General features: G+C 41.8%; 1 protein-coding gene and 1 long non-coding RNA gene across 7 annotated transcripts in view; one reads left to right on the plus strand and one right to left on the minus strand.

Annotated features, from left to right (window-relative positions):
• DYNC1LI1 (dynein cytoplasmic 1 light intermediate chain 1) overlaps nt 1-3481 on the minus strand; it is a 40240-nt gene extending 36759 nt beyond the window's left edge. For 2 of the 6 annotated variants that reach the window (XM_052695924.1, XM_052695923.1), the window contains exons 1-2: nt 3283-3481; nt 3016-3089 (exon numbers count right to left, since the gene is read on the minus strand). In XM_052695924.1, coding sequence (XP_052551884.1) covers nt 3016-3089; nt 3283-3398 — 190 coding nt within the window. In that variant the 5' untranslated portion in view covers nt 3399-3481. The remainder of the gene's footprint in view (nt 1-3015; nt 3090-3282) is intronic. The other 4 variants (XM_052695922.1, XM_052695920.1, XM_052695921.1 and 1 more) reach the window with 3 other exon arrangements.
• A 142-nt stretch (nt 3482-3623) lies between these two features.
• LOC128086905 (uncharacterized) lies at nt 3624-22594 on the plus strand. Its single transcript, XR_008209580.1, has 3 exons — nt 3624-3886; nt 5549-5742; nt 19614-22594. It is a non-coding gene; the product is annotated as an uncharacterized LOC128086905 (long non-coding RNA).
• The last annotated feature ends 2135 nt before the right edge of the window (nt 22595-24729 follow it).

Genomic DNA, 24729 nt, shown 5'->3' on the forward strand with positions numbered 1-24729 from the left:
GGATTTGAAGAGGAAGAAAGGAAGTTATCTGGCAACTCTTGCAAGACTAGAGAATTACAAATCATTTAAGATGAACAAAGGATACAATCAACATGCAACATTTCATCAGCTGAAATGATGAAATGATCATGGAAAAGCTGCCAGATATTGAATAGGAAAAAAAAAAAAAAAAAAAAAAAAAAAGCAAATGGACAATTAAAGTTGTGTTCAATGCTAAAAAATAAATAAAAAGATCTCATATTATTTTTTGTAGTCTCTGTACAAATCTGCTGTCTCAAAAAGTAATGCTGAAGCTCGCTATAGTGCAAGGATCCACTGAAGGAAAGCAACAAGCTGGAACAACTCCTTGGGATATACCCGTTCCCTGCAGTAAGTCAACCCAAAACATGCACACGCAGAAAAGCGCACCTGCAAATTAGCTGTACAGGCTGTGGGAACTTCTTCTCAGCACCCTGACAGCCAATAGGCAGGAGCAGAGCTCAAAGATTCAAACAGACAGGTCTGGCCCTGCAAAGCGAGAAAATGTGCACACGAGGCAGCTGAGCGCTGACTGCCCACTCTGCTCAGAGCCTTTATTACAGAGCGGAGTAAAGCACAGAGAAAGCCAAAATACTAACGATTCAACAGCAGTGAAAGTGTGCAACACAAGATATTTACAGTCGGGTTCACGTGTCACTGGATGGTTTGACATCCTGAGAACTGCAGGCAAAGAACTGTGCTATGCTTCAGAGATCGGAATGCACGAAATACAAAGCCTGCTAGAAAGCAGCTATTCAGTTGGTTTGCAAGCTAGGGAGCCTGTTTTCTCATGCATCGTGGAATGACTTTGCACATTACTGCTTGAATACATGCTGCAATTTATTGAATAAATGATTAGTTCAGGCCTCTGAATTCAGGCCTTCACACATCCTGTGCTGCTATGGATTCCATCCATAACCCACAGTGGTGACATTTCATTGCTCCATCTATCCCACTTGCTGGTTCAGGTTTAATTATTGCAGGAAGGAAAGAACAAGAGGGCTCTCAGTAAGCATCAGCTTTATCATCGCACTCAACAAAAAGCACGAGTCTCTTCTGCTCAGCACCTTTACAGTACAAGAGAGCAGAAGTTTGGGGGGAAAAAAAGAATGAAAAATGCCAACGACAAGAGCTACATGCTTCCAGCTGTCTTCAAAATAGTACCTAGAATTGGCAGCAAGACAAGCCCAATACCTTAAGAAAACAGGAATGGCATGTTTTCTATTGCTATGATGTGCTAAATGAGGTGGCTAAGGCTGCTCTGACAGAACTGCTTAGGGATCAGAGCATATTTGCTGTACAGAATTGTTTAGGAAAGCTTATATTTCTATCATTAGTTCATACAATCACAGAAGAATGCTTTTGTACTGCATGCAGTACCAATCAAAGTTTGAACTCTTCACATTAAGACTGAAACAATTCTAGAGAAATGAAACTATAAATTAGTCTGGATTTTGCCAATTTTGAGTAAAGAATTACCAGCATTATATGCTAATCTTCATTTCACAAAACAGTGCATCATATTCAGAAACTGGCATCCGGTATCCCACTTTTCTTGAGTTATTTCTATGGTGTTTTGAAATGTGTTCTAGGTTCTTAAAAATGAGATGTTAACACACTTAGAAATAAATGCTGAAATAGCAGAATTAACATGCCAATATTATAACTGCTCAAGCACAAAGTACGTGAAAATGTACTTTACAACTCCTGCTTAAAAGCGTTCTAAGAGCAAAGAAATCGGAAATAGTCATGGCAAGAAGTGATCCTTATGAACAACAAAAAGCCAGTATAAAAACTACTTAAAGGAAGAAAGCTTAAAAACAGAGGAAACCTGGGACAAATGAGAAACTGCCTGAAAAGATATGGCTTCACCTACTCTAACCTCAATCTGTCCAGTACAGCACTCATGAGCTCTCCTTTCCCATTGGCAGCATGCTTCAGGGACAGCACCCTGGCTTGCAAAGGAACAGTCAACTGAACCCAGATTACACAGAATTCTTACCAAAACCAAACAAACAAAAAACCCAACAACAATCACCAAACAAACAACCAAAAAAAAAAAAAAAAAAAAAAAAAAAAGGCATCAACTAAAAAGTAGAGCTGCATTTAGGAGGTGTTGAAGAACCACGTGGATGTGGCACTGAGGGACGTGGTCATTGGGCATGGTGATGGTGGGAGTGGGTTGGTGGTTGGACTAGATGGTCTTAGTGGTCTTTTCCATCCTTAATGGTTCTATGATTAAGTCATCCTACGAGCTCTACATAAAGAAATAAACAGCATCTCTCTATACAAGAGACTAAACAAACAGAACAAACAGAATGAGTGTTTGAAACCATTCTACGATGCCCTCAAACTCTGAAGGAAACACAGACTCACACTGCTGATCACTGAAGATTAGCAGTATCCCATACACCACGCTACAAAGAGAGAAAGACAGCGTAATCTTCTTGGCAAGGATCACTACTGGAAGGAAGAAACCTTCCAACTCCACCAAGAACAGCTATCCAATCTAATTTCAAAGGATCACATAAAATGCTCTCAATTACTACGCAATCTTTCTTTAACATCAGCAGAACCTCCAATCTCAAAAGCCTACTCAGTTACATCACGTAACAAGCAACAAATCAGAGGGCAAGAAGTTCTGTAACAGGTTCAGCAGGCAGCCCCATAATCCCCATACAGCATTCTCCTCGCTGGGAAGTTCTAAGGCACCACTCGGAGCAGGAAGGGTCGCAGCCACAGACAGCTCTAGGATGAGAGAAAACACACCGGAGAAAAGCCCTCAAGAAAGGGATGACCACGTGTCTACAAAGAGCCACAGCGCTCCAGAGACCACGCGACTCCCCCGGGCTTCGGCCACGCTCCCACACGCCGACACGCAGCTCTCGCAGAGAGGAGGGCTGGCCGAGCGGGAAGCAGCAGCGAGCCCGCAGATCCACCCGCCCGCAGGCGTGCAGTTCCTCGCGGCGGTGCGCCCGGGAGGGCCGCGGTGCTCACCCAGCAGCAGGACGCTCTTCCCCGAGGGCAGCTTGGAGCGGGAGCGCGTGGACACCTCGCTGAGGATGCAGGACCTGCGGCGGAGAGAGGCGCGGCTGAGCCGAGGCTGCGGGGCCGCCGCCCAGCGCCCCCCTTCTCTTCTCGCTTCCCTTCCTTCCCGCCCGCAGCGCGGCCCCCGCCTCCCCACCCTCGGGGCCGGCAGCCACCGCCCGGTCGGCCGGCAGTGTCGGCCCGCAGCCCGGCGTGCGGGGCGGGGCGGGCGATTACCAGAGGTTCTGCCCGTCGTCCTCCTCGCCGCCCGCCCGCAGCTCCGCGCCGGCGTTGTTCGCGGCGCCGGATGCCGAGGAGGAACCGAAGGAACCGGCTCTCCCCACCGCCGCCATCTTCGCCGCCTCCTCCCTTCCCCGCCCCGCCGCCTCCCCGAAACGCGGAGCGGGCGGCGGCGCGGCGGCGGTTGACAGGAACCCGGATGTGGGGAGCCGGGGGCGGAGCGGAGGGAGGCGCGCCGCGCCCCGCTGAGGCCGAGCGGGCGTCCCCGAGCCGGGCGCCGGCGGGGAGCGGCCCGAGGGCCGAGAGGGGCGTGGGGAGCGTGTCCTGCGGGCGCAGCTCTGCGGCTGGGAGAGGGCGCCGCGTTCCGCTGCCCGCCCGCTCTCACGGGGATCGGTGTTGCCGGCTGGTAAACGCGCAACGGTGGTTGCGAATGTGCTAAAGCCTATTCAGCGTGATGGGATCCCTCCTTCCCTCAGCCATTCCCACTTCGAGGCGGCTTTCCCTGTCTCCTTCTGCAGTCGTGGAGGGTTCAGCCGCGTGCCTTTGCACGAGATGGGAGAGGCGTGCAGTCCGAACTCCCGGAGGACTCTCGTACCAACAGGTGGGCACCTGACGCCTCTGGTGATGCTGCGTATCCAATGCCTTCACCAGAAGCCGTCCCTCCCTCCTCTCCGCTTCGTCCCTCTCTCGGGCAGTGCGGAGAATCACAGAATCACAAGGAAGTGCTTGGTCATCGCGCTGTCCTAGCTTAGTCTGGGGGATAAAACAGCGAGGTTGAAGCCTGTATGTTAGAATTGAGCCTTCACCAGCTATGCAGTGTGCTGGCACGCACGTTGCTAACAGGCGAGGCTGCTGTACGGTGAGCATTACTCAGTTAGCTGTGCTCGTGATGGAGGAGGAAGTTTAGAAAACCCTGTAGTGAAGATGGAGCAACCGTAGAAAAGAATGAAAATCTATAAAACGTTATTTCCTTTCCCCCTCTGTAAGGTAATCTTCTGTCTGGCAGACAGTCATGGGGATGTATAGGAACTGCTGTTCCATGCAGCCTGTACCCGACGAGCACTGCAAACAGGGGCTGCTGGTAATGGAATGGCACGCAGCAAATGTGCAGGCCTCCTTTCCTGCTGCCTTACCCAACCTGTAGTGATTTATTCAAGCACATTAAATAGAAGGGCTTTCCACACTGCGAAACTGTAAAATTAAACTTACACATTTCAAATGTGCTTTCTTAAAATATTGTGCTGTCAATATATCCACTACAAAACTACTGTACTGTTCTGGTACCTAGGCACCATTATGCTTGCAGGGGTAGATCTGTTGTATGGGGTGTACAACAGTAATGAAGAATTAGGTCCCTCAGTTATGATGACAAATAACTTCATCTGTGCTGTTGATTGTTAGCAATAATTCTAACTTGAAAAAGGGGTGTCCATGGTTTAAGGACCTCTCTGAGGTACCCTGAGGCAGCCAGTCCCTGAACAACCAGTCATGCTGGCAGCAGGCAAAGGCACTTCCTGGGTGCAGAGGTTGTTGACTGCAGGAGTGGAGTGTTGGCTTCCCCAGTGTTCTGAGCCTTCCCCTGTCTCTGATAGGCCTGGATCATTCTGTATTCATCTGCAGGGCTCCTTGTTGGTTGTCAGTCTTCACCTAAAAATTTTTGTCTGAATTAACATTGCATGAAATTCAAGAAGTAATAGTCCAGCTTCTCTGCCTACATGTATTGTCAGTGGCCAAATACTGTAAAATTGGTTGCAAATCTAGAAGGCATTTTGTTCCTGTGGCCTATGGAAATGAATTATTATAGTTCAATTACATTTAAAAGATCCATTTTAGATTGTTGGAGAGATTTTACCTTTAAGGCAAAGCTGTTCTTCTCAGTATTGTTGACCTTGTTGCTGAAACCAAAATCAAAAAGGTCGCAGTGCTCTATACGTGCTGTGGTTCACTGTGCAGAAAGCATCTCTCTGAAGAGGCAGCAGTGGAAAAGCTGAGCAAGTAGAATTTCTGCAAGGTATTTTGTTGCCTTTGGCTACAGTTTATTAAAAGCTACAAAGCTATGCTTTGAAAAGAAAGACAAGTGCGATTTGTCGTTATTTGTTGATGTGAATTTGTGCTCAGGTAATATTCAGAGAGTGCTCATGAAGACATTAATGATTTTTGAAAATGATTTTTTTTAGTAGTTTTAGCTGCAGTCATCTGAAGTGAATCTTGAAAGTGAATCGCTGATTATTTGCTTGTTTACAATGCTCTGTTGTTCTTTCAGGAAACAAAAAATATTGTTTGACTGGGCTGAATAACTGACAGTAGTGTGAATTGTGAAGGGACGACATCAACACAGATTGAATATTCAGGCTGGATGCTGACATTTCTTAAAGTATGCATAATAGTTGTGAAGAACAAGCACGTCTCCAGAGGCTTGCTGGGATGAATCCATAAGAACTGTTACACTATAACCAGGTAATGTCTTACCTATTCCTGTTTTTCTTTAGACCAAGTGCAGGTTGCATTATCCATTCTCTGATGTTTTTTGTTGGTTGTTGATAGCTGCTTCTGCAGAGATGTGCAGCAATGTGAGCACTGAATTCTGCATTTATTTACTACATATTCATTGCAAGTTTTTAAATATGTGCAGGGCTAAATGTAATTTTACAAAGCAGAGTATTACGGTCTCCTACAAAGGAGACAAAGGAGTTTCCTTTCACAGAGACAGTTTTATTTCTTTAATCTGAAGTGGTTAGCATCCTGCAGCTAATAACAGCAGAGCATCTTCAATATATGTTTAAGTACACCCCTAAATTTACTCTGAACCAATAGAATTTAAGGTGTGGTATACTTGTCTGATTGGCAAATCATAGGATGGCTTGGGCTGGAAGACACCTTTCAAGATCATTGAGCTCCAACCCCCTGCCATGGGCAGGGCTGCCACCCAACCAGATCAGGCTGCCCAGGGCCCCATCCAACCTGGCCTTGAGCACCTCCAGGGATGGGGCACCACAGCTTCTCTGGAGTGCTGTGCCAGTGCCTCACTGCTCTCTGAATAAAGAATTTCTGCCAAACATCTAATCTAAATCTTCCCTCTTTTAGTTTAAAGCCATTCTCCCTTGTTCTATCACTAGCAGAACATGTGAAAAATCAGTCCCCCTTATATTTATAAGCTCCCTTCAAGTACTAGAAGGACACAGTGCTATCTCCCCAAGGCCTTCTCTTCTCCAGCCTGGACAAGCCCAGCTCCCTCAACCTTTCTTCATAGGAAAGGTACTCCAGACCTTAATATCCACTGTGTGTGTGCAGAAGGCTAGTGTGCAGGGTCTAAAGGAAAGGAGCTGGATGGCAGGTATGTCGCCCTCAGGGCATGCTCAGCTCTCTGAGGGACATGTGGTATGGTTTGAGCAGAATTGTTCCTTCAAGGAAAGAAATGTCTCAGTCATATTTTATTCTGGATAAAGACTATTGCACATAAATATATGTAATTTCTCAGCCTAGTTTAGAGATGGTCAGCAGCAGCACTTCCTTCTGTATCACTCAGTTCTGCTCTACCTTCAACTGGCCCTTTACCCAGAGTAGCTGGGCGACTGCTTCTCAAGTAGGTGGTTTGCTTTATGCTGGCTGTTTGATTCTCAGGCAGCATGGCTGCAGGTGAGTTACCATAAAGCAAGGAAGTATATTTCTGAGTGATGTCATAGGTAGATTGTGCATGTTGTCTTTAGGTATCTCTGAAGACATTTGTATTTGCTCTATCTTGAGTGAGAATAAGGTAAGATACGTTCCATTTACTGCGGAATAAGAATGTTCATGGAGACAATAACCTCACAATAGCTAAAAGTGTAAACTGTACTCTGACTACCTTGCAATAATGAATTCAGACATACTTTTCTAAGTAAAGGCTGCCAGTTGTCATCCCACTGCTCCATTGAGTGCTCTGAGAGTCTTTCACCGTCAGGCCTCGGTGCCTGTACAGTCTTCAGCCTCTGTCTGGTTCCAGCCCTTAGCTGGGATTTCCACAACCGCTCCATGCTGGAAAATCCTTAGCCCTCCTTAGGAGACAATGGGCTCCATTTTAGCTGCCATCAGAGCAAGCATTCCACACCACTTACCTTGGAAAGAAATATTCCAGTTATGTGAGCATTGTATTAAACACTCCGTTTATGTTTTCATCATCTCACTGGCTTAATGACTTCAGACCTACTACCATTATATCCTACCTCTTTGCAGGAAGCTCTGTTTTGTTACTTTCTCCAAGGCAGCTCTATTTTCAGTTTGATATGCCTTCAAAAGCAAAAAATTTAGAATGTATTTCTTTTATTTATGCAAACTTCTGCAATTCCTTCCATTTTTCCCTTTAAAAGCCTAGTCACTGGAGGTCTACAGAGCTCAGAAATATCCATCCACCTGTGTTCCTGGGTGATGGGCTGCTATTAAAGCTGAGCAGTGTGTTCTGTGTTGGAGGAAGATACTGTTTTCTGTACTTCTCTTTCTGTGAATTGTGAATAATATCTTCAGTGAAGATGATGTGTCCCTTTCAATAGAACTGCCTGTGAAAGTCCTCATCCTCTGAAATGCATAAAAGGATTACTTTGGTTAATATGAGCACATGGAGTGTAATCTGATAACCGACAGAAAAATAGGGCTTAGATAGAAAATAAAAATACTCCATATGGGGAAGAAAATAATACTTGTCTCAGAATTGCCTCACAGTTCTAAGGATTTTTTTAAAGTTTTTAGTATGGTGTGAGAAGTAGCAGTAATAGTTTTCACTTGAAAGCAAAACCCCTCTCCCCCCCAAAAAAAAGAAAGAATATTTTCAGTAAGCAGAACTATATTTCCAATTCTTCAGAGTGGAAGGAGGCTGGGGGTTTATTTAAATCCTGAAGAAATGTATTAGGTTGTATTGAGGGATGCTATGTCTAAACAGATTAGCAGAATTACACTGAGACTACCAAGAAGATGTATCATCCAGGCACGTTTTTAATATATATGGTAACACAAAGGAAGAGGAAAAAAACTGACCATGAATGGAAAAAATCCTGTCTCAGCGGGAGGCGTTTGTAGCCATCTCTGAGAGGCAGAATGATGGGACAGAGCCATGTGATGGCCCTCTGCACGGCTGGCTAAAAATAAGCAGTGTGCACACTTCATATGCATCTCTCCCTGTAATGGGTGGGAGGGCTGGAAAATCTACACAGGAGCAGATGCTCCACCCTTGTGCATTTCACAGCACCTGCCAGCTTCTTCTCCCTGCCCTTCTCTGAGGGAAGCTACACTTGAGAGGAAGGCTGTGTTTGGTTCTTAACCCCTGTCTGATGGCAGCAAATCTGGGGGTGGAGCTGAGAATTAGTGGATCTTCTAAAATGATGTTATGTATCAGCATTTAATTGTTTTTAAGGGTAATTGATTCAGGCTTTAATGTCAAACACTCATTCTCAAAAATCAAACAACACAGCCTCAAACAAGAATATTCTACGGATTTATTCACGCAGTAAAATAAGACACCTGGTATTGTGTGGCTCATTAAAGGAATTTCTCATATTTTCTCAAGAATCTTGCCAAGATGGAGAAAACCTTCCTTCCTTTCACCCCCACCACTATTTCCCCCCTTTCTTTCCTTTTCCTTCCTCTGGTCAAAGAGTATCTACTGATAGTTGTCCCACTGAATGTTGCTGAGTTTGGTTAATTTTTTTTCCCCCACTTGTTTGCAAACAATGTCATTTGCCTATGAGGTGATGAACTGCGGTGAAAACTTGCTGACCCATCACTGTAGGAATACAGTAGAAGTATTTTACCACATGCTCTGAAGGCTCTGAAGCAAATATTTTGCCTTTGAACAAACATTTGAAATGCAAGTCAGGAACATTAGGGGTTTATGCATTGGTGGGTGGATTCAGTGACCTTGAGATATGTTGTGAGGTTGATTCTTCTCCTGAGCTAAATCAAGTGAAACCCCTCTGATGGTAGACATATTGTAGCAGTGCAAAATAAGCATGAAAGTAGGACTTTCTGCAGGCTGTTTCCTCTTGCTCAGTCACTTCTTCAATGTGTGAGGGACACAGACAGCAGGTGCAGTGCCAGTAGGACATCTGTCATGACGGTAGAAAGGGAAGCAGGGAAGGATTGCTCTGGGCATTTGCTCTGCCCAGCAAATGCAGATCTCTGGGTACGTGGACTTATTCCAGGTATGCATTATAGATTTCCAAAGTATATTAATTATATGATTAATTAATTTATATTAATTAATTATATATATTAAAGGCTATAAGTTGTAGCCATAATAAACATTTTAAAATAAAATTTAGAAATACACATTTTGTGGCCTCATGTAGTGATGAATACATGTAGTCTGCCTGTGGGACATCAATAATTTTTTAACTTGCTTCCATAGTAACAATCATTAATATACAGTCTTGCTATGTGGTTATATTCAAGAACTAAAATGAAATTTATGCAGAAGGTCACCATTTTTTTAAAATTCTCTTCTCCATTTTAATTTTTTTCAGTATATCCTTTCTTCAAATCCATTCTGTCTTTCATAGCCTTTTTTTCTCATCATTCTTATCCATCTATAAAACACGTGGAAGTCCCTAATTTTCTCATCCACAAAGTCACTGAGCTGGTGACATCCTGGATTTCTCATACCATCTTTGCATTGTGATAAGGTTCTTCCTATTTCTCTGTGTTTTGGAGCCCTTTTCTGCCCTCAAATCCTCTTAACATTTGTGCAGATTGCCATTGTGCTGCTCGTCCGTTCATGCTTGTGTCAGATGGAGTCTACTGTCCAAGAAATTGCTCTCATTCCCACTCTGAGACCACTGTCCTTCCTAATTTTGAAGGAAGCCTTAACTAATAAGAAAGGGAAGCACTCATTCAGATGAGTGGTAGGCTTCCCAGAGCCTCTGCGCAGTACCTGTTAGCGAGAATGACTCACAGTAACAAATCTGCATTGTGGAACAGAGCCAGAGACAGAAAGATGTCCTGGCTAGCATGGCAAAGTGGTCTGTATGGGGAAAGATAGACTGTTTTGTGGTGGGAGTGGTGATGTTTTTGTCAAATAACATTTAGAAAAGATAGAACCATTGTCAGGTGGTGAGCCAGTCTTCATTTCCCATTGCTTTAATTGCATTTCTTCTCTCATTTGACATCTCTTAGGAATGACGTGATGATGATACCACTGTCTGCCATTGCTATACTAAGGTGTTTCTTCCAAAATGATAAGAAGTGATGTCATTCCCATAATAGAATCGTCACTGAGCTTTAGAATTGTTTTGGTGACTCAGAGCAAAGCATTCCAGCAAAGCTGCCAGCTCAGACTCAGCGAAGAATCAGGCAATCTTTTCAGTTCATGTGCCAGAGATTAATATAGAAACATGAAGAATTTGAAATATACGAATAAATCAGGATCTGTTCTGTGGAAATTCTGCATTTCAGAGGGACAAATCAGAATAGGGCCAGTGAGGAGGAAGGCAGTGTGATGATCCACAGGACTGGAGAAGTGTGGCACAGGCTGAGGAGTGTAGATATGCCACACACTGAAATATGGTACAGAAATGGTTGAGCTAACTGCCACCGAGCTGCTCCAAAACTGAATCAGTACAGTGATGATAGCTTGGTGTTGAATGTTGAGGAAAACTGGCTGCCTTGGTGACAGGGCTTATCAGCTTGAGAGGAATGTACCAGCACATCTATACACTGCCTAGTCCCAGGAGCATGCTGGCAGGCTGTCCCAGTCTTCTTGGACTTCTTCACATTGCCTACAGTGCTGTAAAATAGGTGTGCCATAATAGAGTTCAACTTGATCAGCCAGGCAGAACAGATACTAACAGAATGAATGATTTCTTTCTTTCAATATAGCAGTAGTGAGATAAAAGCTCTGTTTAATCTAAGGTACAGTTCTGGTAAAAGAGCATGAGTGATACAGTGACTAGGAATGCACTGAGCCTAGAAATCAGAAATAATTTTCTACAAGGGCAGGGATGCTTTGGGACTGCCATCTGATTGAGTAGCTATCAAAGAGGATTTGGTTCACTTCTGAAGAGCTAAGTGTTATGACTGCATGCATTAGAGTGCATCATCGCAGTGGTTCTAGAGTTCCTTTCTGTCCCTATGTCCCTGAATTCCACAGTGCTGTTCAAGTGGCAGTCAACAATAAATTCAACCAGATGAAAAGTTGATCTAACCTAGTGTCCTGTTTGAATAAGTGGATTCTTATTTTGTAAAATGAGTTAAAATTGTTAGGAGGCCATTGTGCTTGCAGTGATTTTTTTCCATCATGTTCCAGCATTGAAGTCAAGAGTTTCTTGATTCACGTGTGGTTTGTCCTTCACAGTATCTAATGAAAATGAGCTCAGTTTATTATTACAACCAAATATTCGTGCCTTCCAATGTTTTTATTGTGAAAGCTAGAGAATAATTGTTCCCAGCTCACCTTTTCTAGGAAACCCATGGTATAATACATCTTTGTTACATTCTTTCTGAGATATTTTTCTAATTCTATGATAGCTTTTGTGATAATGGAAGGGCCCAAACTGCATATATTATTTATAACGAGGCTGTAGCCTGAATGTATACAGACTTCTTCTTTTTAATAATTCCTAAATTCCTGTTTGCCTTTTTAAGCACTGAAACATTTCTGGGTTTCTTTTCTGGTGATGCTGACTAACACCACATGTATATGCACATAACTGTGTTTTCCCCTCCTCCCTTCTTGTGTTATAGTTATTGACACTGAATGGCCTCTGGCATTTTATCACCATTCAGTATTGAACCATCCTCTGAAATTTTTCACAGCCAGCTTTAGGTTTCCTCAGCCTGAAAATTTTGTGTCATCTGAATTTGTCTTTTTTTTATCTGTCTGCTTTTAATTTATGAACACATTTAAGAGCCCACACCTCTTCACAGTGTCAGTGAATCTTGATATTTTCCTAATGTGATAATTTCTCTGTGAAGAAAGAAGTACAAGCAATTTAAAATCTGACCTATTACAATTGGTCTCTTCCTTTTTTAGTTCTTCTCAAAATAATTTTTTACTGTTTTAGTTTCTTTTTTTTATTTATTGCATAAGTAGATGCCTTTTAAATTCCTTTTGAAAGGGTGTAGTTCTGCTTTTCAAAGGACGCACAGGGTAATGGGAAAACAAGACAACAGAAATTCACTAGTATTTGATGATTTAGTTATCATATGTTGAGTTTAATGTCTCTAATTAACATTTTTTATTTCATCTCAGTATGAGATTTTGGCACATACAGACAGTTGAGAGTGATTGTCAGGCACGAGTATATAAAAAACTTAATTTATTTGAATGCTGGCATGTAAAGTTCTCTTTGGTTGTCTGGCTACAATCTCCTATTGGCTTAATCCAGTATGCTTACTTATTAAGCTATGAATACCTGCAAATCCTTTAAAGGATTAACTGTATCTGGATGCTAAGCTTTCAAGGCAGTTAAAAATAACTTCAAAATGATGCTACTGACACACTAAAAATTGGACCTACTCTACACTTTACGCTGTGTTTGCTGCTGCTTTGCCAGATGAAATACTGTCTGGAGCTGCTTATAACTTCTAGGGAGCTTTGAGTTGACCAAGTACTCTTGAAACCCTCTCTGCAACTTGCAGTTGCTTTCTGTTACAGCCTGCAGAGAAGCTGTGTTTTCTTGCCTCATGAAAAATGCCAGTGGGCAAGGACATACAAGGCAAAAAAAGAAATTCAGTTTTATACCCATGCATGAAACAAAGGTGCCCTGCTCTGTAGGAAAGGCCAGGACTTGCTCAAGGTGATCTAACAAATTACTGCAGTGCAGACTTTTGTCTATAATGTGACTTTTGCTAGCTGCTATCACTGCCCTCAGATCTGGACCTTTTTCATATTTGTAGTTACTGTCATATTCTAATGCAGTATGAATTGTGAATTCTGGATGCTGCTAGGTGTTAGGAATGGAGCTAAGCAGACAGAATCCACTAAAGTGGAAGACTTGCAAGGAATGCAGAGTTTCTCTTGGTACTCCAGAGAGTGCATGGCAAAGCAGTACGTTGCAGTGTGTACAGTCTGCCTCTATGTCCTGTTATTCCCATGGATCATCAGGGAGGAGGAGTTGGCCATCGCCTTCTTCACAAATCAGAAATGTTAAACTGTGAAATATGTGACTATGGAAACTTCGAGACAAGGCTTTCCAGGGAAGTGTTAGAGGAATGCAATGTTTGTGCCAGTTCTGTTTCCCTGGGTAGCTGCTTGAGGCCTAGTTTCAGGTCATCAGATATCCTTTTCTTCATCCCCTGGAACCAGGGCTAGCACTGAAACAACAGAGACACATAAGCCAAACAGCTCCTCAGCTTGATTTGGTATGTATACACCAACAAAATAAAAGGCTGCTTTTCACAGAAGGTGAGATTTCTCTATTTCAAAAATGTTGAACTCAAACTATGTTAAAAGTTTTAGCTCAGATAGGAGTGGAAGCACCTTTTGTTGCCAAAATGAAATAAGACATGCTTATCTGTGGTGAGAGATAGAAATTGCTCTTGAAAAAATTGCCAGCCTGCTATCTGCTTAAGTTTAAGCATTCCTACCAAAGAGAGAGTGAGTCACGTTCTTAAACCAAGACACTTTCTCCCTTGTGCTAACATTAGATCCCTAAGATCTCTTGCCATTACAGTATGGCTCACATCATTGTCTTTTGTCACATATTTTCCCTCTGATGTCTTGTACTGCTACAAGGATCTAGCTCAGACTCAATAAGCAGTATAAACCCATAAAAATTAGTATATATTTCTTCTTGTCTAAAACACTTCTGGAGACTCAATAAAGTTTGTACTGAGGCAACTTCACACTAAACTGGGTCAGATCATATTCTTTCAACTCCTTCTAGCAGAGTGATATCAACAAAGCTTGGGAGAGTGATAATGAGAATGAGAAGTAATAGTTTCAAGTTGCACCAGAGGAGGTTCAGGTTGGAAATTAGGAAGAATTTATTCTCAGAAAGAGCAGTGAGGCAGTGGCATAGGCTGCCCAGGAACATGGAGCAGTCACTGACCCTGGAGGTGCTGAAGGACCGTGTGGATGTGGCACTGAGAGACGTGGTCAGCAGGCATGGAGGGGTGGGTTGGCAGTTGGACTCAGTGATCTGAGAGGGCTTTTCCAATCTTAATGACTCTATGATAACATTTTTAGTCAATTTTTGCTGTCATTGTCTGCCAACGGCCTTTGCCTTCCTGCAGAAGTGCCATGGTAAGCAAATACTTTGCTTGTGGGATTTTGTCAGTGTCTCTTCAGAGTAGCTGCAGAACTGCTACAGTGCTCACTACTGCACTATACAGGCAACAGCTGTCAGCAACTGAGCTATCAGGTAGATTGTGTGGTTCTACCTATTTCGATGCCAGTTTTTCTAATTAGATGTTTGTTCCTTAATACGTATTTTTATTTGAACTTGATTAAATTTTACTCAGTGTGGAGGGAGAAAATTGACTTTTATAGAACGCACTTCCTAATATAATTATTTGGTACTGTAGTATGAATAGAAACGCTCATTTCCACGGTTTAAATAAGAAACGCTGTGGAACCCAAGCCTGTCAGACTTCCATCAGAAGCTTACTGGTTCCCTGCCAACTTCCTGCCCATCTGCCTGGCAGGCTGTCTGTCCTCCCAAACACTGCGTCTGCCTCCATGCCAGGGACAGCAGCACTGCCAGGCTGCGGCTGCGTGGCAGGAGGCCAGAGGGACTGCCTCTCACCCAGAGTACCACCCAAAGGGCCCCCAAAGGACGATGTGATGTGCTGTTCTGCACAGACAGCCTCCAGGCATGCTGCTGGGCCAAGGAGCTTTCCAATCTGGAATGTCTTACCTTATGCCAGCCTTTAGTAGTTTTCTGAGAAATTCTTTTATCAGCGGACATCCCTTTCTCAGTCAGGATGATTTGTGTATTTGAAAGAACAGGACAATTTAATAGTACAACGCAGTGCTAGGGAAATTGGGGCTGTACCTCTTCATGCTTGTATAAAAGCACTAACCATTGCTACACCAGGATTGTAATAAAATGACACAGAACAGTTTTGCTTTCTTTTTTTTTCTGTTTTTTTTCTTTAATGGCTTGCTACATTGAAGTGTTAGAAAGTATGCCTTTCTTAAAAGAGCTTGCTCCACAAATAGATTAATTCCATAGTAGTAGGGGTGGTTGGAGAAGAACTTTCTTCTGCTCCAGATAATATGTGTAGAGTGCTACCAGATGCCATATAAATATAATAGCCTCTCCATTGTATTGAATCTAAACAATGATATTGAAAGAGACACAAAATTAATGTTGCAAATCAAGTGTGATAAAGAAAATATTTTTAAAGATCGTTGTCTGGAGGCGATAAATATTTTATAATTACCCTCAAAGAAATGTAATAAAGAATTTTGATTAACATAATATACTAGACCATAAGATAAGTGATGCTTCATATAATTAATCTGTGAAGTAGAAATAATGGTACTCCAGTTTGGTAATAATTTACTTCTTGGCTTGTCCTTAGAGTTAGCATATCTCCTTTCCTGAAGTTAGTCATCAGGTAGAATAATGGGTTTGGGATGTAGGTGAATAATCTTTTTGCGTTTACAATGTTATCCACATTAAAGAGCTGAAGAATCAAACCCTGCCTTCACAGGTTGGGCCAATGGCTAATCTTATATAAGCAATACAGTATGAAGGTTGGAAGCACTGTAATTTGAAAAAGATATTATTAGCCCTTCTGTTTCTCAGCTAATGTAATATGGTGGATTGGAGAGGGCTGACCTTGTTATGCACTTAGCAGATGCTTTCAAACCAAATTCAATTGATTTGTATCTGTGCTATGCCAGCCTTACGTGTATTGGAAACATTGGAGCTATGCTAATAACAAAATCAGAACAAAGTAAAGATAAATCATGCTAACTGATTCTTGCTGAATGAACAAGCTGCTTCTTATCGATCTAGTTCATTTTGCACTTGTCAGTATCAAAATGTTGCTAGTATGTTTCTCACAAACCGACATGCCTCAACATTTACAGACTAAAAGTAGTTGTATGGTTGCTCTCTGCCTGCAGACTAAATAATGTATCAGATTATCATGACAGTCATATTTTCAGCTACACGCCGGCATAGCTCCAACTGCATAGCTGTTGACTTTGCAAGGATTGAGATACAAACTTAAAGTTAAGCACGGGCGTAAGTGCTTCTTTAGTTTGTCTCTCTCTCTTCTTGCTCTTGATATCATGTACGTACCCATATGTATTTATCCATTCTCAAAGGCAACGTATCAACTTCTCACTAGCCAAAATGTCTATAATCAGTTGGACTGCATTTCAGAATAAATGCTTCCTAGTGAATCTTCCCCCAGTTTCATGATGTTTGTGATAGATATAAATGAGGTCCTCTTTGTCTGGGCTTTTGTTTTCAGTCCTGCGTGTTTATTGCAGTTATGGATGCCTGCTTTTCATTATGCTTTAAGAAGTTTACAGTAAATATTGCTAGGTGTAATAAAGGTTTTTAAAGTGAATTACATAAGAGCTGTTATATAGCCTGAGACTAAGTGTCATCTCCTATACAAAGCATAAACGTTGTTGCGCAAAGAAAGAAATACTAAAATTATGACTGTAGGCTGTGACTTTAATAAACAGTATAGGTTTGCTTCATACTTAATAAATTAAGAGAAATTACTGAAAGTATAATGTCATACTCCTGTGATATATTTGTCTTCTGCAAAATAGCATTAATTGACAGTAATACTTATTTGGGCATTCATGCCTGACCAAATGAACAAGTGTGTTATTAGGCTGTCTAGAGAGTCATGGATGTATTCAAATAAAAAGATTTATAAATGCTCTAATTATCTTGACAAATCAGAGAACTAATTGGAAATATTAGGATGGATTAAAATAAAATACAAATTTTACTCATATTTCCTATATTTTTTTCCTAAGAAGGCTTGTGGCATGTCCATATGTCTCTTCTGTACGCCTTTATTTTTGTACCTGTACACTTCTAGTATTCACTAGATGTACTGTGGTTCCTCCTGACGTATGTGTCCTGTAAGGCGAGGGACAACAGAATCAAGAAATAAACATCTGACCATGTCACAAATCCAATTAGCTCTGACAAGGCCAGTAAAGTCAAGTGAGTAAGAAGTCTGGAAGCAGCTTTGTATTTCAGATTGTACTGGAGATGGTAGGACACCAGCTGGACAGAGCAAAACCACTCCAGGCACCTGAATTTTCTGCATCCAAGAGGACCAACTTATAGCCTGGCGAGATCACAAGCGCTGTAGCATTTTCAAGTGTCAGATCTCATCTCTTCAGTGTTTCTAAGTAGCATTCCCCTCACTGAATATAAAATGTGTGCTAATGTCATTGCAAGGTAATGCAGTGAAGCAGAAACCATAGCAAACATTACACAGCCTCTCCTCGCTGCCACCACATGTCTGGCAGTACCCTCGTTTTGGTGCAGCAGTCTTCAGGCAGGAATTCTGGTGAAATTCTGGCAATTGTCTAATCCCAGAGTCTATGCATGCTAAATGCAGCTTTCCTTATTCTAGTGGTTGTAATTTTGTCACATGTAGTGAAACTGAGCCACTGATCCGCTGTAGTCATTCCTGGCTGAGATTTAAAAACATCAGTGAATTTTTCATCTTGACTGTAGCAGTGTCAGTCTGGTGATACTCCTTTGATGCTGGCCAGATTCCTTTGGATTTTATCTGAGACAAGAATCCATTCCCTGACTTCCTTCATTGTTTCTGCATAGAAATAAACTACATAGAGCATTTAATTCCTTTATGTAAATCAGTTAATGCTGTATTACACTTGGAAGTTCTGCAGCTTTCTCACTCAAACCTAATTCATAGTCACGTAGCATGCTCAACTAAAATGCTCTCTTCCCATATACAATTGAGTAATGTAACAAATAATAAAGACCCATCAAGTATAATGCAACATTCACCATTATTACTGTTGACTGTTGATATTTGCAGCTCATCATAACCTAGTTTTGCAGTTGCCAGAATAGTCAAACATATGGTTCATCAGCAACAATGCAGGCCCTAAAACTGTCACACAGAGCTACTTCAACTTTGGGATGTCAGAAGGGATCTTTCTTCTGGAAGCAGTGTGCTAACCAGGGTTAGCTCACATCTTGCAGCCACTCTGCAGCTGAGTTGCATTGGAAATTTCCCAGCGTTTTTCTTATATTTCTATTTGATTGAAATTTAAATTACATTCATTTCAGCAGTTTTTTTTTTTCTCCAAAGGGAGATTTTTCAGACTTGAAATGGGATTTCTGGTCTGGAAATAAGAAACAATACAGCAACGCAGTGATTAGGTTATTATATTATTAGATTTGGAATAGGAAGCTGAAATTGTTTTCCCTGTGTCCTAATTCCGTGTTTCTTGCCCATAGGGTACATGTTTTGTATGCACTGCATCTTTTGAATGTTTTCCTCTGAGTTTTATTCCCACATAGAGGCCAAAAAGAGTCAACACCTCCCATATTCTGCAGCACTGTAGTGCCTGATTCCTAATTCCTGGCTAATTGTGCTGTTGGTCCCATCTTCCCTGACACAGAGAATTTACCGTGGGGTGAAATGGGTACATTTGTTTCAGTGGTCAGGATGGTCTCAGAGGTCTCAAAAAAGAGCAAGGAAAAAAAAACATGCTCAAAATGGCTTCTACAGATAATTAAAAATCAAACATTTTGTCATGCTTTGACATTTTCCTAACTGCATTGAAACCTGATCTTCTTGCTACAACTTTGGACACAAAATTTAGCAAATTTAGATACAGACTGTATGTGCAATGCAGGCATATGCTGACATACGACTTCCATATGTCAGTCCACAGAGATTCTACAGCTCCTGAGACTGTTTTGTTCTTTAAATAGCTTTCCATCCTTTTAACATTGTGGACCATTTTTCCATTCTCTTTATGTTCTTTCTTCCTTCCTTTAATGCCACATTCATTTGTAAGTGACTTGGATTTGGCAGAAAGGACTGAGTGGAAGAAGGTAAAACAGTTTTCAGAGATTTCTACTGTAGACAAATATATCTGGAACCCAAAAGATTGATGTGAACTGTTGAAATAAAATAAAACCTGCATTAATCTTAATAAGTAAATAAATAATTATATGGACTGAGACTTTAGTCCTGAATTTATTCAGGGTCCTATACAATATTTTACTTGGAAGCTAAATTTAATCCATTTTTGATTATTCATTGTTAATTAATTTACTCAGCAAGTTAAAATCTAATCTGAAAAATATAAAGCCTTTGTATTTAATAGCATATCATCAAATCCCAAAGTTTCATTTTGAACTGGAAGCAGCCTGAGCCTTACTGTCTTACAGAGAGTTTAATCAGAGGACCAGGGGAGCTGCCAACAGTGTGTTTCCTGTTGGTTTTCACCAAAAAAATGGGTATCTTCATTCATGTGATGTGCAGATGTGCAGTAGGAAAGCACCGAGATGTGAGTTGCACAGAGACCTGCTATTTTAGGCAAAGAATGGATAAACAAACCTTGTATTGTCTCTTCAAAAGATAAATCCACCGAAGCAGTCCAAGATCCTTAGGAAAACTATGTGAATATGAAGTATACTCAGCCTTACATTCTTCAGTTTATAAAAGCTTTGGAAGATAAAAATACTTCAAATTAACTTAAATCCCGGAAAACTTCAAAATAAAAGGAAGCACAATGAGAACATACACAAATAATTACTGCACTATGTCAATGTACAAAATCTGTATTGAACCCATTCTTTGGCTTTTTCAACAAATCATAGTGTTAATCAGCAAAATGCTTCGTTTGTACCTTTAAAGAGAAAAAGAACTGCCTGGAGTATCTCAGGAAAGAAACCATCACTTCCTGCTATCTGGAGAAATGCTGAGAATAATAACTATGAAAAACATGCAATTAGTAAGAATTTACATATCTTTTCTGATGTATAGATTTTTTTCTGCCTGGGCACATAACAGTTTCTCACCAAACACCAGCTTCCTAACGTTTGCAATACCAAGGGCATTGAGTGTTGGGCTTCCTGCAGTCCGTATGTTAGCTTATGCTGGCATAGGATGAGTGCTTAAGGCTGGACTGAAGAGCCAATGTTTGCTTCAAGCCTCAGAGTCAACACAGAGCATATTTTCTTTCTACATCTTGAGGTCAAAGTGCTGTGTGATGTGGAAGGGCATAGAGCAGTGCTTGATGTGTTGGACCTAAACACATACATCAAGCAGACATCTTACTGTGGTGAATAAATCAGTTTGGTTCAGAATCCTGTTGAAATAAAGTCTCTTCTGTCAATTTGAGGCTTGAAGTGGACATCAAATTTTCACCAGCTCTAGGCTAGCCTTCTCTACAGGAAAGTGAAGAACCCAGAATGCAGGGTGATGTCTTCACAGTTTCCCTTCCTTGGCCACATTGATTTTTAGAGAATTCTAACTGGATGTACAAATTTCTTCTGGATGACACCAGAAAGGAGAAAATATGTGGAGTTCTATAAAAATATGTGTTCTTTATCATAGAAAAGTCAGAGAACATAACACAATTCAGCTGGTCCCAAGATTTAAATCCATTAATAGAAAAAGACTGTGAAGCTATCATGAAAGACAGGTGGAGAGAAAACATGTAACAGTACCATAAGCAAGCAGAATCAGAGCAGATATACATGAAGTGGAGGAGTTAGGTGATGCCACAGGGGAATTAATTACCAGGTGCTGTATGTTTTGAAGGAAAAAAAAATGAGAACATCTTTTCAAAAGGGGAATCACAGAAGTGTATTGAGGCTGTGGTGGCACCAGCTCTCTAACTGCCTCCAACTCCATTGATCTGTTTCCCCGTGGTATCCTGGCTCCCAGGAGCTCTGTACCTCCTGCTCCATCACACCCTCAGCAATGGTGAAGCCCCATCTGCCTTGGCTCATCTCCCAGGCTCTTCATCCACATGATAAATTACTGATAAGTTACTGGGAAGATGTCCTGCCTCTCCTTGTGTCTGTCGAAGAAGGTGTCGGAAGGCCTTGCTCGAGGTGTTTGTCTTGCACTGCTGCTGTGGTTGCAGGCTGAATCCACCATTCCTCCCTCACAGCACCACCATTGCAAGTTCCAGTGTCAGCAAGGAGCAGAAGCAGAAATAATACACTGGTGTCTGTCACAGATAGCAGGAGTGAAAAAAGTTAGCTGGCTTCTACCTGCAAGAACATTGGAGCCTGGTGTGGAACAGACCTGCATGAGGCAGATCCAAGCAGAACATGCTGCTTCCCAGCAGTCCCACAGCTGGGGATGTCTGGTGTGAGGACTTTGCCCCACGAAGTTCCAAAATGTGTAATGGTACTGGGCCAGTTCCCACCTGGCCTAAACCAACATGTGTGAGTGTGCCAGGGGTGTGAAGGACCTCAGCACAGCTTCTTACAGCCATCAAGCCTGCACCTGTTGCTCCAAGTGAGTTGCTAAAGTAGACACAGCCCATCCTGGTTTGTTACCTGCCTGCAGACAGAATTAAAATGGCAAGTCTGCAATACGCCATCATTTTCCAGGAAAATATATTCCATAGTACTCTGAAGGTGCAAATACTGTATTGAAACAAGATATATTTTATTGGCTTTGATGGATAGATTCGGAAAAAGAGGATTACCAAACTGAGACTAATAACTGCATTCAATGTATTTACATTTACACACTTTACATTTTAAATAAGAACTCCATCTGCAGGGGGAAATGCAGTCCTGGAACATGCCTTGTTTTATTGCATAGTGCCACCTAGGGGTTGGACGCTTCTAAGGTTCAGAGGGGCAAGGGATACGAAGTCCTATTAGTAGCAGGATAGGTGTTAACCCAATCACCTGTAATTTGGAACTTAGCAAGACAAATAAAATGCTGCCAAGATTTCTATACTGTTGTATATGGCCAAAGAACTGTAGTTTTTACAGTTCCCTTTGGAGCTGGCTCTACTCTTACCTTTCTTTGAAGCCTGGCAGTGATGGAGGATGTTGTAGATCCTGATTTTCTCCCCTGTGAGCCAGGTTTTGCTTGTATGTGATCAGCAGGGATGTTATCTGCTGCTGCAAGGCTGGGGACAGGATTGCAGTCTTACTGGTTTTGAGTATGCAAGGACTTAAAGAAAGCCTTGAATGAACTGTGATTATTTCTTTCCTGAAAAATGAAAACTCCAAAATGGGAGTTTTAAATATATATATACATATAAAATATAATATATATATGATATATATATCACATGTATATATCATATTATGTATGTATATATCATATATATATCATAAATATGTATATAATTATTTTTTTAACACATTTTTTATTCTCTCAAAGGACATTTGATTTTATTCTGTATCTTCTTCAGCAGGTGGCGTACCTGCCTCACTGGAACCAGATGCATGTTCTACTATCTGCTCACTTGCCGAGATCCTCAGGCAGAACAATGCAAACTGTACATCTGTGTATTCAAGAACTTCTCTCCCTCATCCTTGGAGGAAGGTACTGATGTTATTGCTATATTAATTTTTCAAGAAAAAATATCAACAACATTTTTGATTGCATGACCGTATGCTTGGACTGCACAAAGGGCAGGTCTCTTCATAAGATTTGATTAGTAATAAGAAGGAGGAAAAAAAAAAATTATTCATGACAAGTTCCTGTTTTTAAATAATCCATACTGGAGGGGAAAAAAAAAAACCCCAAAAAAAAACCCCACAACAAATGGGGGGGGGGGGGGGGGGGGGAAGGGGGAAACTAGACAAGAAGGGGCATAAACATTTTCATTTTGGAAACATAAGCCACAGACGTGACAAACAATTGCTGTATGTATCCCTTGGGATGCTGTAAGTATCCTGCAGTACACTGACAGCATGAGGGATGAAGTAAACTACATGACTGTCCTCCTGATGTCATGATGGAGAAGAGATGCAAAGCTGGGTACCGGTGCTGCCATACTTCAGGCTGAATGAGCTCTGACAGGACTGTCAAAGCAAAAGTATAGCAGGGAGCAGTAAATTCACAGTGGTGCCTCTCTGTGTCAGTGCAAAATGCTCTGCAACTACCAGGCTGTTTCAGCACTGGCAAAAAACACTGTACCCAATCTAAAGAGAGGCTGGAGCCTCTCTCCACATCAGACATTCCTGCTGTTGGTGTGGATTTGGGGCAGCTTTATTGCTTTGGTAAAAGTCAGTCAGAATACAGTTATACTGGCAAGCAAAGTGCTTTTACTTTTATAGGCTCTATTGCTTATCAAACATACCAGCATAAATCATTAATAACACTAGTAAATACACACACACATTAGGAGGGCTGGCTGTTACAACTTTATTGGCAGATGTTCTTAACAAAAACATGGGCTGACAGCCTGGGCCAGCAGCTGTTTCTCACAAAAGAAATACAATAAATTCAGAGGCTTGAAATAAAGTATTTGTGTTTAAGGACTGTAGGATTTTCTCACATACATGCATATATGTCCAAAAGAAAGCCTGACAATCCAGGTAAACTGAAGAGGAACTGTAGGCGTTGTCATTAATAGAAGTCATTAAGCACAGGTTGGAGTATTCAGAATTATAAAAAGAAAATCACTGTACTCTTGAAATTCTTCAACTAGTGTTGTCAAAAATGTGTCATTTTACACAGGCTCATAAAAAGCTCTCATGGTTTGAAGGCATTCAGAGCCCCTGGAGTTGTATGCATGTTAAATTCTTTCTAACTCTATCCCTTTGTTAAACAAAGTATCACTTTTCCTTACAAACCTCCCTCTGCATTGTGTCAGAGAGTAGCATTAGGGAAAACAGAGCAGCTGGATGCCTGTGTCAGGAATAGAGCAGCCAGCAGGAGCAGGGAGGTGATCTAAACTCCGTGCTTGGCACTGGTGAGGCTGCACCTCGAATGCTGTGTTCAGTTTTGGGTCCCTCACTGCAAGAAGGACATCAAGGCCCTGGAGTGTGTCCAGAGATGGGCAACAAAGCTGTGAGGAATCTGGAGCACAAGTCTTATGGGGAGCAGCTGAGGGAGCTGGGGTTGTTCAGTCTGGAGGAGGTTCAGGTGAGACCTGATCGCCCTTTACAGCTGCCTGAAAGGAGGCTGTGGTGAGGTGGGGGTCGGCCTCTGCTCCCAAGTAACAGCAATAGGACGAGGGGAAACGGCCTCAGGTTGTGGCATTGATGGATGTGGTCAGTGGGCATGGCAGGGATGGGCTGGCGCTTGCACTAGGTGATCTTGGCGGTCTGTCCAATGTTAGTGATTCTGTGATTCTGGCAGGAAATTCTTCCACTAAACTGGTTCTGTTGACCACTTCCCCAAGGATAAATTTCATCCTGAAATCTTTATTGAATGTTCAACAGGCACGTAAGAGGTGGTTTGCTTTAGACTGCCTGGTCTGTCTTAGCAAATGTTGACAGCTGGCAACAATGTCAAAATCATATAAGGTAGAATCTAGTGATCAGAATTGGGTATATCTACACTTATATTAGGAGC

Source organism: Tympanuchus pallidicinctus, unplaced genomic scaffold (genome assembly GCF_026119805.1).
Source record: "Tympanuchus pallidicinctus isolate F22 unplaced genomic scaffold, pur_lepc_1.0 scaffold3, whole genome shotgun sequence".
Lineage (NCBI taxonomy): Eukaryota > Metazoa > Chordata > Aves > Galliformes > Phasianidae > Tympanuchus > Tympanuchus pallidicinctus.